Genomic DNA, 12,914 nt, shown 5'->3' with positions numbered 1-12,914 from the left:
TTAAAAAGTAGGCCACAGACTCTGGCATATTCTTGCCCCTGTTGTTTTTGGATGAGAAGCTGAAACCTGAAGACGTTAAATGACTTCGACAAGTCTACACATTCACAGAAGGGCAACTGGAACTTGTTCCAGGGCAGGAGTCTCTATCCGAGAGGCCAGACTTCTTTGTCCAGGTCACTGCTGATTCAGTTAGACCCACAAATCCATCAGGGCAGGGGCTTTAGGGTCGTTCATCTGCTCAATAAACATTTACATACCCAAGGGGGCACTGTTCCCAGGCTGGGAGATATGGTCGGGGGTGGTCTGTCTCCTGAGTGTAGGGAGGGTGTCTTAAAGAGCTTCTTCATCTGCTATATGTATGTTTGAGGCTGGAGGGTGGGGACTGTCTGTGGACATTGTGGGCCGTGGGCGGTGGAGGAGAGATAAGATAATACTGCTAAAGGGAAAGCAGACGGTGGCTTTTCGACAGTGTCACCTGAATAGAGTACGCAGCCCAAAGCATGTAATAGGGGCGAGGGAAGAAGAAGTGACTGATGAGGACAAGCAGGTGAACACCAAGCCCCAGTGTGATGGTTGTAAGAACAAAACGCTCCATTCTCTGTGCTCATTTCCTTGTGGGTCTTTCCCTCCAGCTAGAATGTGGGTCCTTCAGGGGGAAGAAGTTTCATTTGTTTATTTATTTTCTGCATTCCCAGCATACATCAGAGTGTGCTGGGAGCCAAGGGAGCATTGAGCTATGTTAAGAAGTTAGAACATAGAGGAGAGCTTCCCTAATGAGATAATTTTTAAATGAGTCTTGGCAAGGTGAGATTGAACTTGGGTGGTGTCTGCCAGAAATAGACAGTGGGCTTGACAGAGTGTAAGGAAGTCTTTGCTTTGAACCATGTGTTACAAGGTTCCTCATCAGGAGCCGCGTATCTGTGATTATGGAAATGTAGGAATGTATCTGGGAGTGTGGACTGGCATTAACTCTGCTAGCCTAGGGAAGGGATATAAATGCAGAAATGGGAAGATGGGTAGGATAGTACAGTGGGTTTCCATGGGTCCAAAGTCCTCTGAAGTGAGGGTGTTTTGGAACCCACCATGTTTTGAATTAAAAATGCCACAGTTCCCCTGGGGTTGGAGGTATAATCATGTTAGCAACGGGAACGTCATCCATGATCATGAGTGACTGTCTCTGTGTTGTGTTAAGCAGTGAGATTTAAAGTTTATTTCATTAACAAGCTTATCTATCCCTTCGGTAAATCATTCATTCACCTATTTTTGCATGTATTCAATGTATCATTTATACCTTTATCAGGTACCTATATCATGGTGCGGTAAGTGAGGGGAAACTCAAAGACAAATTCATAGACGATTTTGCCATTAATGACTTTTTAGCTCTGTGTGCAAAACTGTTCGGTTTTCTATCATCCTTGGCCATAATGATAACAAGTAGCCTTTGGACCTTAAAAGGTACAGAACAAACTGGGCAGTGACCACATACCTGCAGTGGGAAGAAAACACTAACCAACAGGTCTGGACCACATTTCCAAGGTCACCAGGAGTCCTGAAAACTTTCGTATAATACGTGGATTTTTTCCCATTCATCTATTTTTATTTTATGGTGCAGGAATTTGTTGGAAGCTATGGACAACAATAACAAAACTCACTGTTGAGAAGGTTGGCTGGGGAGAAGAACGCTAGGACGACTCAGATACATCACCCCAGGAAAGGGAGGAATATCTTGTGGCAGCCTGGTTGGTGGTGTCTCACCATCGATCTTTGGCAGGTTGTACTGGAAAGGGATGGTCAGAGTTCCAAAGTGCAATATTATATTTCCAATTAAAATGTAAAAACAAAGGTTTCTCATAAAGCACATTGGCCTCAGCCCTGGGAAGTGACTACAAAGCCCATTGCTGATTGAGAAAAGCTGAAAGCAGACACTGTAATTGATAAAGGAGATAAGTCAATCTGTGTCCTTTAAAGAATAATGAGTTCCATTTTTCATCAAAAAGATCTCGTTGTGCCGAAGAAACATTCTTTCAATAAATCTACTTAATGGTTTCCCCTCTAATGATATATAACATTGTGCTTTGGAATGAGCTTGGAGCATCCTAGTGGGTTCCTGGAAGGGTCTGCAGGCCACCCAATATTTGCATTGCTAATCCAACCCAAAGAAAACCCGAAAGGTTCCCAGACAGGGCTGCGTTGTGGGGGAGGGGGACGCAATATCTAAAAGCTTGCCCAGGCTCTTCAAGCAGGTGGATGGGATGAAATTTTTAGATCATTACCCCACCATTAAAGTTGAGGTCCTATGCAAATTTGCACCCCACCTCCACCCCACCATGCCCACCACCACCCTGGTGTGTTAGGGATACCTCAGCTCTGAGGGTGACTGTTTAAGGTTTCCCGTATTTGGGTGGTGAGAACCCATGAGCTTGTTTGTTCCCTGGGGGGCTCACCACTCTCCAACAACCCTGACAGCCTTGGGCCCTTGGTGTTGCTCTTGACCGTGGGCTGCAGGAGGTAGTCCCTGTTTATTGTGTTTGGTAAACTGAAGATCCACTTTGAAGACCCGGCCTGAAGGAGTGCTGTGTCCAGGCCCGTCCCCCTCCCCGACCCCCCCCCCCCCGCCCCCAGAGCCGAAGAGTCCCTCGTAAGGGAAGAATCCAGGGCCCTCTGCACCCTGGTGCTAGGCAGCAGGACATGTTGCTCAGCTTGGCTTACCTTGCGACCCCCCAACTTTACAAACGCGCTGTTATTTCCACAAGGACCCAGCTTTATGTAACAAGACCCATTTCCTCCAAGGGCACCCAGCCCTCCCAATACTGGCGGACTTCCCCACATGGGAATCATTAAAAACAACCCTCGAGTTATTTCCTTATGTTGCTGTTTGTTTATTCTCCAGTCGCGTGTGAGTCAGCCCGATCATGATTTGTGGTGGTTTTGCTTATGAAATCTTACATAATTATATTTCTCTTGTCATGTTGGGTCGAGCCGTGAGCCCATCGAGTGTTTTCTCATTGCACAACGTGGGCGAATCAATACGGAGAAAGGCTGAACAATGAGGTGACGTGGGCCGGTCGGGAAGCCGGCTCCGAGTCACCCGGGAGGGGGCCCCACGGTGGCGCGAGGGGCCCGGGCGCCCCGTCTGAGGCCACCAGGGCACCCCCCACCCCCAAACAACACCATGGGCTGACGAGGCTGGGTGGCGGCCTTCGAGACGGGGCTCGCTGAGGTGAGAGTTGAGAGAGGAGAGCCAGGGAACGAAAGAACAACAATGACAACACTTCACACAGAAACCGACCAAATGTTTACTGCATTCGCTACACGCCGGATTCCAACATGCTGGTCCAGAGCGTGGCTGGCTACAAGCTGGCAAGACGGTGACGGCTCCTCCGACAGGCTGTCCCTTCCCCGCCATGTACATGATTTAGTTTGATCCCACTCACTGTCCCAAGTCCAGAGGCGGTTAAGAACGCGCTCGATGCAAAACAGTGAGGGGCTACGACACACGGATGAGGGTGGTTGCGATTTCCACGGCAGGACGTGGAACCCAGAGAAATGGTTTGTGGAGGCCAGACGCCTCCTCAGTGGCTATAGGACTGATGGAGTTCCAGACCCACAACTGGTTGTTTTGTTGAATTCCTCGAGTATACTGAAACTAGTGGTTCCTAACATTATTTCATATTTTAAATAAAATATCAGACCTGATTCCAACCTCGTTTGCTTGCATACATCTCTGAGGCGTGCGCCTTAAAAGTTATTCCTATGGATACAGGATGAAGATTACAAATATCGGCAGAAAAAGAGGAACCGTGTGACTCTATATGAAGACAACGACCATCACATTCCACAGCACGTCATGGGTTAATCTCTGAATCATCAAGCATTATTTAAAAACAGGAGAGAGAGAGAGAGAGAGAGAGAGAATAGAACTGAACACAAGCGCCACGACAAAAAACAATCCTAACAACAGAACCAAACCCAATTTCCCTATTAATCCTTTAAAATTTTTACCTCTGTTTCTAACACTTCTCATTAATTGTTATTTTAAGCTCCAGTAGCAGGATCAGATTTCTGCTGCCTCTGGGCAAATGAGTTATGATATGATCTCAGGTTCCAAGGGAGATGCTCAAAGTTTTATTTCCCCCCCGGTTGAGTAAACAGTACTATGCATATTATCGCTTGTGTTAGAATAGTGTTGTCTTCACATAAGACTCAAATAATGGTATTAGTCATTCATTTCCTTGAACACAGACACCCTCATGCGTGCTGACAGGTTTATAAGGATGTGGTGGCAGCCGCGGTCCTGGGAGCTGCTAGATGACCGACTTTGATTTCTTGCAGTCCTGAGCGATGGAGCCCGGGTGTGTCTGGTTATTGTCCGCTTTCTCTCCCAGATGCTGGGCTTGTCTGGAAGATTAATACATTAACAAGAGCTGAAGGCCCAGGGTTGCACGTCTTCAGACATGTTTATTAGCAGATGGCACACGGGATTCAAAGGTCACCACAAAAGTGACATTTTAAAGTGAAACAACAATATTTATGTTCAGATAGTCTACTGATGAGATCATGTGGAAATGTTTTTGATTAAATTAGCTTATAAATGGTTGCCAATCTATAGACAACTTAAAATGCCAGCTCTGTTTACCAAATGTGCTCTTCTCACGCTCTCCCCGTTTACATATTAACGATCAACGGCCAAGCGCTGTTGGTTGTTAACCAGGAGGATCGATATATCCGGTTTTTACTTCCTGGGTTATCTATTTTTTTTTTTTTTCCATTCTCAAAAATGTTATTTCCTCTTCTGTGTGTTTGGAAATCTCACTTGCAATTATTAATTGTTTGGAAAGTGTTCGGATTCCACTACGGTAATGCAATTGCGTTCTGATTCTCTAGTGTAAATTGGGCTTCTGAGAAAGACCTAACCTTCAGGCTCTCAGGTAAGGCCTGATGTTCAGTATCATAAAAAGGCTGTGAGCTGGATTGAGAAATACTCGCTCCAGCTGCCTTCTCGCCCTGCAGCCCTTGGGAGCCACGCTTGGGTGGCAATGTCTGCTTGTGTCTCTACAACACTACGAACAACAAAATGCGGTCAAGGAGAGGAAACACCTCATCTGGGCTGCTTTTTCTTTCTTCTCTCTTGTGCCCATGGCTTAGCAGGAGTGTGAGTGAAAATCTTTACCTTGGAAAGTGGTTTAGCTAGAAGAAAGCTCAAAGGTATGAAGCCAAACCGATGTTTTAAGAGTTGTGCAAGTCTCTGTAGTCAGCAAAACTCACATAAATTTTTCCAACAAAGGCATTAAAATGCAGAAATAATGATCAGTTAGTAGATTAAAACTTTCACGGACATATTATGGGAAAGGAAAATGACCCTATATGCTACTGTTTCTCATTTATTTACATTTTTTCTCATATTTACAAAATAAATGTTTCTCATTTATTTACATTTAATTGTGTTATGAATAACTTTGTAAGACACAGATATCATTGTCCTGAGGGGTTCTTTTAACCTTAGGGTCATCGATATCTCACTTTTTCTGTACAGTTACAAAATTAGAAATGAAAGAATACAGCAGAAGAGTTACTCACTTTTCAAGAGAACCTTTTTCAATATTCATTGCCCCTTCCATTGGATCCAGTCCTTGTTCAGAAAACTGTTTCAAGGCACTTAAAGCTGCCTAGAAATGAAAACAAACACACAAACAAGGAGATCCATTCACTGACTTCAACGTTAATAAACAGGTTAAGTATAAAAGAGCTGAGATGTACACTTAAGACTATCATTTTCATTGGTCTAAATAAATGCTTTTTTGCATCATTTAGCAAAATTACATCTGAAAGGCTATATTATCATGAGCAATGTATATACCAGGAGGGATTTACGTCTGTGGAGGGAGGAGGTGGGGAGAGGAACCCCCAAAGTCTCATGCCCAGTCCCTCATCGGCGATTTTGTTAAGTCACAGAGTTTTTATCTGCAAATGTAAAAACACCTAGTTTAAGCCTCTTGCAGTCTGACAACGACTTTGCATAATTTCTCCTCACATTACCGAAACTACCCTTCCGAGGCGAGCCCATCAGATTTCCCCAGCCGAGGTACTCTTCCCAAAGTTAGCACGAAGGTCTTGTTCCATTTTATATTTCACCAAGTCACGGGAAGTGAGCAGAGAAGTGGACCCAAGACGCTCATGCATATCGAGGGGGTGGCAGGATGGTATTCTGCGAGGAGAGAGAAAATGTGTGCTCCTCGGGGGCCCCGGGGAGGCAGGCCTGGCCACAGCAGAGCCTCCCGAGGTGTTGATTTGCCCGTCATGCGTGGGCCGCTGAAGGGTGTCGACAGGCTGGCGGAGCCTCGCTGGATAGCTGGGAGGCACCAAAAATGCGATGCTGATAAGATCTACATAACTTGTTGACACTCTTGTGCACGTTCCAAACTGTTATTTCTTCAAATAAGAATTTGGTTCTTCTTCCCCTCCCCCACACGGCACCACTCTAAAGCTCCATTAGAAGGGCTTTGTTGAGTCTGAGATAGGTGTGAGCGGCTAGGGCTGTTTGAATCCTCGACATCCCGCTGGGTCACACTTTGGTCATCTGCGTCTTCTCAACTGCCTTTGAGAAAGGGCTAACTAACCCTTGCAGTTTCCCAAATGTTTATCTGCCAAGGGCCCCTCTGGGGTAGCTAAGTGTGTGATCCCTTGTAAACGTCATTGTTCGTAACAGAGTTTCTGATTTTAATTTTTAAGGTAATAAGGTAATTCCTTTAGAGTAGTTTCAGGTTTACAGGAGAAGCAAGCAGGGATGTCAGTGCTGGACCCCACTGGTCCAGGCCCCTGCTCAAGGCGTACAGCAGGCTGACAGAGGCCTAGGTGGCGGCTACGCGCTCCTTCCAGTTGGGTAGAAGTGCGGCTCTCTCACTGGGATACCATTACTGCTTAAATTGTATCCCTCCCCCCAAAATCTATATATTGAAATTCTGACCCCCAATACCTTCAAATTGTGGCCTTATTTGAAAATAGGGTCATTGAAGTTTTCAGGGAGATGAAGTCCTACTGGAACAGGGTAGGCCCAAATCCAATATGACCAATGTCCATACAAGAAGGGGAACTCTGTGTGTGGACACGCACACACAGGAAGAATACCACATGGAGGCAAGAGATTGCAGTGATACAACCAAAGCCAAAGGACATCAGTGATCACCAGCAAACTGCCAGACACTATGGAGAGGCCTGGAACAGAGTCTCCCTCACCGCCCTGAGAGGGAACCATCAACACTTTGGGTTCAGACCTCCAACCTCCAGAAACTGTGGGAAGATACTTTGCTGTTGATTAAACCGCTCGGTTTGTGGGATTTCATCATGAGAACTCTCACAAATGAATATAGGTCCATCATAATTCCTCCTTAAGCAAAGTAGAACCTCTTTCTCCGGTGATGTTTCCTTTTATTATCTTTGGATTATAAAAATAGTTTTCATTACAGGACAATCGGAATAGATATAAGCCAAAAAGAAATGCGGAAATAGTCACCATCCCACCCACCCATTTCCCACTTGCTACAATGTTTCCATGTGCTTTCCTATCTCTTCCCCATATGCACATGCTTTCACCTCAATCATATCTTGACACTGTTTTATAATCTGCTCTTTCCATTGAACACACAGCAGGTTTGCAAGTCAATAGAGAAATGTCAGTGGCATCATTTTGCCTGACTGCCCAGCCTGTTGACTTGATATGTCCTCTTCTACTTAGCCGGTTCCTACAGTTGGACATTTCAGACACTCCCAATATTGGAGCTGTTGTTAAAGCTGCATCCAGCTTTCTGATGGTTAAGATTTTTGTGTACCATCTCAATAATTTCCTTATGATAAATTCCTAGAAATTGAATTTCTAGGCCAAAACACAGGCACATGTTTAAAGCTCTGACCTAAAAATAAACAAACAAACAAACCAACAATCAAATAAATAATAAATAAATATCTGACAGGAGCTTTCCCTCTGCCCTCAGAGAGGTTGTGAGCACAGCAGCAGTGTTCTTCTAGGTGCTTTTGGAATTAACCTCTCAGAACCACTTTGTGGGGCACTCAAGCAAACCAGTTTTGTCATCCTATGGCCCCACCTTCTTTTCATTTGTCCATCCTGACCATGTATTCTAGTCACTGGATTTGGCTTTGAGTAATTTTGGTGGCTTTCAAAAATTAAGCTGACTCTGAAAAGACCCAGATTTGGACAACTCCCCTCCCCTAGAGGAAGTCTGCAGCCGGATTTGGCTTTCGTTGAGATTCATTCAACTGAGTGACAGCTGAGGTCCTTCCCAGTCTTGAAATGCTGAGGTGCTGGATGGACTTCCTAGGTGCCTGGCTGTGAACAGCCCCGTGGGTGTGCACACTCCCAAGGGCTTGTAACATGAGCCTGAGCTCTGGAGGCCTGCCTCATGCATACGTGTATGGGGTGAGGCACTGGGCCCACTCACTGCTAAGCTCTCCAGACCAGTCCATGCCTGACCTTTCCAGATAGCCTGACTTTATGGGGAGGGCATTAATGAACTTACAGGTCTTGGTATATTCAACAATTTTGAACAAATGAACCACTCTTTTTTCTGATCCTGTAGTATGTGAATTATTGTCAGGAATGCTAGTTTTTATCAATTTCTTCCCAAACGAACTATTGTGGAGGGCTGTTCAGTACCCCCAAACTTAAACTGGCCATGTGATATTGCTGCCTGAGACATATAAGAGCGCCAGGGCTTCTGGGTCCTGTTTTACTCCCAACAAGGTCAAAATGGCAATCAAAAACAACTTTAAAAACAATTTTCAAAAGTCATTCATAGCCTAATTGTAGCTCATTTTCCGTAGTTGTTTTGGGGGTACTTGCTGCCTGAATGCCCGGAACCAAATGTCTTGCTTCACTAAGTCCAAGAGCCAGTGACACCTGCTCTGTTCCATCCAACAGGAGATGCGCACAGGAGACGCAGGCCAGGTCTCAGGGAGTAGGTTCAGTGTTTTAGCTCTTGCAAAAGCTCCTGGATGATTTTATCAACATGTCAAGCAGGTCCCCGTGAACTTTCAAAATGCCTGTCATCACTCAAAGTATGTACTGAAGGCTGGAAAGGCGGCGTGCTCTTTCACTCAATGCCACGGACAGATTTTCAGAATTCTTGCGTGGCTTCTTCCCTCCCAAAGTATGCTTAAAGGCTTCCAAATAACATTCCCTTATTTATCTGATGAGATAATTCAACCCACATCTTATTGATAATCCTGAATACAATTGCTTATAAATAGGAGAGGACTTCTTACTAATTTATAAAAAGACAATGAAGGTGATTTATCTTCTCTGTAAACAGCAGTAGCTACCATTTGATGAACATCACTCTGCCATAGTCACGAGACGGGGGCCTTTACCTGAGTGACAGCAGGTGTTTCCACAGCCCCGCAGGCAGGTCCTCCCCGGGAGGAATTCAGTAACCTACTCCAGGTCACACAGGTAGCGAATGGCAGAGCAGAGATTTGAACCCAGATTTGCACATTCTTGACCACATCCCCTCAATTCCTTCAAGCCAATTTCAGCATGACTTTTTCCAATATCATTATTACCAGCTTACTCTTACTCCTTCCTCCATACTCATTCTATTAATTATTCCCCACAATAGTTACTGGAGGTCAGCTCATATAATTATCCCCATTTTCTAGAGAAGGGGTTTGTTGTCTTGTGGGGACCACGGGGAGCTGCCAGTCTCCAGCCTTCTTGTGGTCCCTAGGTTGACTTCTGAGGGCTTGTTCGGCGCTTCTCTGACTCTTGTAGTTTGGTTTAAAATTGAATTGCTATAGGAATTATTTTATCACTTAGGATTACCCCACGACTCCCCAACAAGGTAACTTAACTGTCATTTCTTAACATTCTCGAGGGTACTAAGTCTTGCTCACTTTATTTGCCCCTCCCATCTTGTTCTGAGAAGGTTCATTCCTCACCTGCATGGGGTTGTCCGAAGGAGGGAAAAACAAGCTGCAGGGTTTACCTGGGCCCCTGGGCTGTAGGGTCCTGCAGCAAGAGGAGGTGCTGGGATTGCAAAGGTGAACGGACAGAGAAAGGACAGAGGGCTCGGCAGTGATTTATAGCGAGCGATAAGCCAACTATGTTTAGGAAAGCTGAGATGGGCAGGGGCTGTCGACCAGGTGCCTCCTCCCACAGGTCCTAGCAGAACACTGGCCGGCTGCTTCCTCTCTCGCCGGTCCGTGAGCTCAGCTGGGGAGCTCCCCCCCTACCCCCAATTCATCGGCCACCGCCTTCCCAGAGAGGATACTTGACAGATGAAAAGATGCCATCTGGGAGATGGGCGTGCTTCACTTTCTACAGCAAATCGGCTCCCAGAATACGATAATGCAGCAATGCCCGAAATAGCCCCCTTCATTTAGCAAGACTCAATTATCAATCATTCCAAAGAACAATGTATAATGGAATGGCTTTGTGAACAAATGCTGAAAGTGAACAGTCCGCAAAAACATTTTCCTACGCACAGCCGAATCTGTCCAGAAGATGGTAAAATCAACAAAATCTCCAAGTTTAAACTATTCCAACAGAATAAATTGTTACTTGCTAGAGGCCCGTTGTTTAAAAAAAAAAAGTAAGAACAGATTATAAAAATGCTACATAATAGTAAAGGACACTGGAGTGAGAGCGAAATCAAATAACTCTCATTTGGAGACACATCTAAAGCCTGAGTACGGAGCTACCGAGAGGGTAAATAGAGAAGAAGAGGCCCTGCCTGTCTCCGTTCACCCCGTCAGCCTGGACGGTCTGCTGGGTGATCCCTGTGAACTAATGCTGGGGAATCGTGGGAAGGAGGCAAATCTGGGTGCTTAATGAGGAACATCCTGAAATGATGCTTAAATCCAAGTTGTGCAACTTCCCACACACCGTGGATTTGAGAATTTCAAAGATGCACTAACATAAGTAGCCAGAATCCTCCATGCGGCTCCAGCCGCAGACAAATAGACAACTAAATGATTTCATTTCCAAGGTCAGAAAATGTTTCCTACCAAATCAAAACAAACTCGCTCAGCATCCACGCATATGTTACTGCAGTCTACCACGCGGAATCTCGAACTTCAGCTTTATGACCGTTTATGTGTTCTGGGATTCCAAAAAAGAAGAAGAAGGAGGAGGATGAGAAGGAGGAGGAGGTGGAGGAGGGGCAGGAGGAGGAAGACTGGTGGTGGACGGGTAGGGGAGGGGAGAAGAAGAGGAGGAGGAAGAAAGAAAAGGAAAGAAAAAAGAAGAAAAGGTATATTCAAAGCTATTCATGTAGCTTGGTTTGAAAGGAGAAAAATTTTAAAAAAATTTTAAAGAAGTGGATGACATTTCCTTTTCTTATTCCTGTCTTTTAAACTCAACACTTGTATCCATTTGAGTGCGTGCGTGCGTGTGTGTGTGTGTTTCCCTTAAAAGAAAGCATCTACATAGATACGTAGAAATATTTTGGTCCCCAACAGATTTTACAACTGTTTTGTGAGGAAAGCCCCACAGGTTCTTGAACAGATGTCGCTACCATTTCATGGATCACTTGTTTTGTGCGTAGTTATAGCAATGCCAGAAACAAGATGCCAGGAAGATACTTTCCATGCCTGTTTGCTGGTCTTGGTTTGCACGCTTGCACACACGCCTGTGTGTATGTGTGTGTGTGTGTCTGTTATGTCCGCACAATGGAGGTGAGACTTCCCAGCCATTTCTGCAATTTCTAACTTTCCTCTCATCAGCAATGAGCAAATTGTGTTGAAACCAGTGCCTGTTCTTCCTGCTTTCTTCTTCAAGAGTTACATTTTAATGTAACAGCATTAAAACCTTTTTTGAGAGACAACAATGGTCCTCGTTAGCAAAAATGAGAATTTTAGCTCATCCTTTTATGACACACTGTTCTTCTTGTGGTGTTTAAACACAGTGTCCAGTGGATTCTTTTATTTCCTTTTTTTTCTCCTCATTTCACACTTTTCCCACCAATTTTACGTCCTGAATCCCAGAAACAGGCTGTTCCCATTAAAGTCGAGGCAGTCACACATGCCTGAACGTGGCCTTCATTTTAAGTCAGTGTTCAGGGTTTGTTTTGTTTTGCCTTTTTCCCCGAAGTGCTTGCTCATGTGGAGCTCTTCCTGGGAGCAGCTCTAACGGCTAGATTCCTTTCAAAATGCACACAGTGGTCATATGTGCAGCTCACTAAATAGGTCTTCTTAAATGAGAAACTGATGGGGCTTCAAACAGCAAATGCCTTTATTTGCAGCTGAGGACTCCCCCAACTTCTCATCCCAACAGTCTTCGAGACTGGCTCTCTACTGAATCCTTTCAGTGGCTGAAAACCAGCAGGTTCATCCATAAGCTTAAGGATTATTGCCCCAAGAATGTGAATTTTAACATCCCTATGCTATCATTTTCTGGCTTTGAAAGGTCTGTAACAAAACACAAGTCTCTCTTTCTTTAAAATAAAAGATACCAAAGAGAAAAAATTGTAATTCTAAATTGGATCCTCAGTCTACCACAATGCAGATGAATCAAAGATAGGACTTCAAAAATAAAATGAAAAAGGATTACACTGAGCTTTAATTAAACCATTTGCTGCCCTGATTCTAACAGTTTCATAGAACCTGCACTTTTCATTTATGCTCACACAGTCCTATTGCTTCGTGTCATTTCCATAAAATTGGTACTTTATGAATGGCTTACTCTTGGAACAAAGGGATGTCAGCCTGCTTAGATGATGGCTATTTACTGTAAAAAACAACAACAACAACAAAAAAAAAAAACAACGACAACAACAACAAAAAAGGCAGGTCGTGGTCTGAAGACACGCAAGTTTTAGGCAATCTACCAAAGCAGAGAACAGAAATTTTCACTCTAGAATTAGGGAAACGGGTACAAACTTGGGCACTCGGACTACACACTTAGG

At 44.6% G+C, this 12,914-nt stretch overlaps 1 protein-coding gene across 10 annotated transcripts in view; it reads right to left on the bottom strand.

Moving 5' to 3' along the window:
* Positions 1-3,272: 3,272 nt before the first annotated feature.
* The window catches only part of STAU2 (staufen double-stranded RNA binding protein 2), a 324,564-nt gene continuing 314,922 nt past the window's right edge, over positions 3,273-12,914 (bottom strand). For all 10 annotated transcript variants that reach the window (XM_082719848.1, XM_082719846.1, XM_082719840.1 and 7 more), the window contains 2 exons: positions 5,578-5,666; positions 3,273-4,398 (listed from right to left, as the gene is read on the bottom strand). In XM_082719848.1, coding sequence (XP_082575974.1) covers positions 4,305-4,398; positions 5,578-5,666 — 183 coding nt within the window. In that variant the 3' untranslated portion in view covers positions 3,273-4,304. The remainder of the gene's footprint in view (positions 4,399-5,577; positions 5,667-12,914) is intronic.

Source organism: Mustela nivalis (genome assembly GCF_964662115.1).
Source record: "Mustela nivalis genome assembly, chromosome: 2".
Taxonomy (NCBI): domain Eukaryota; kingdom Metazoa; phylum Chordata; class Mammalia; order Carnivora; family Mustelidae; genus Mustela; species Mustela nivalis.
This window is presented reverse-complemented; position numbering and strand designations above follow the sequence as displayed.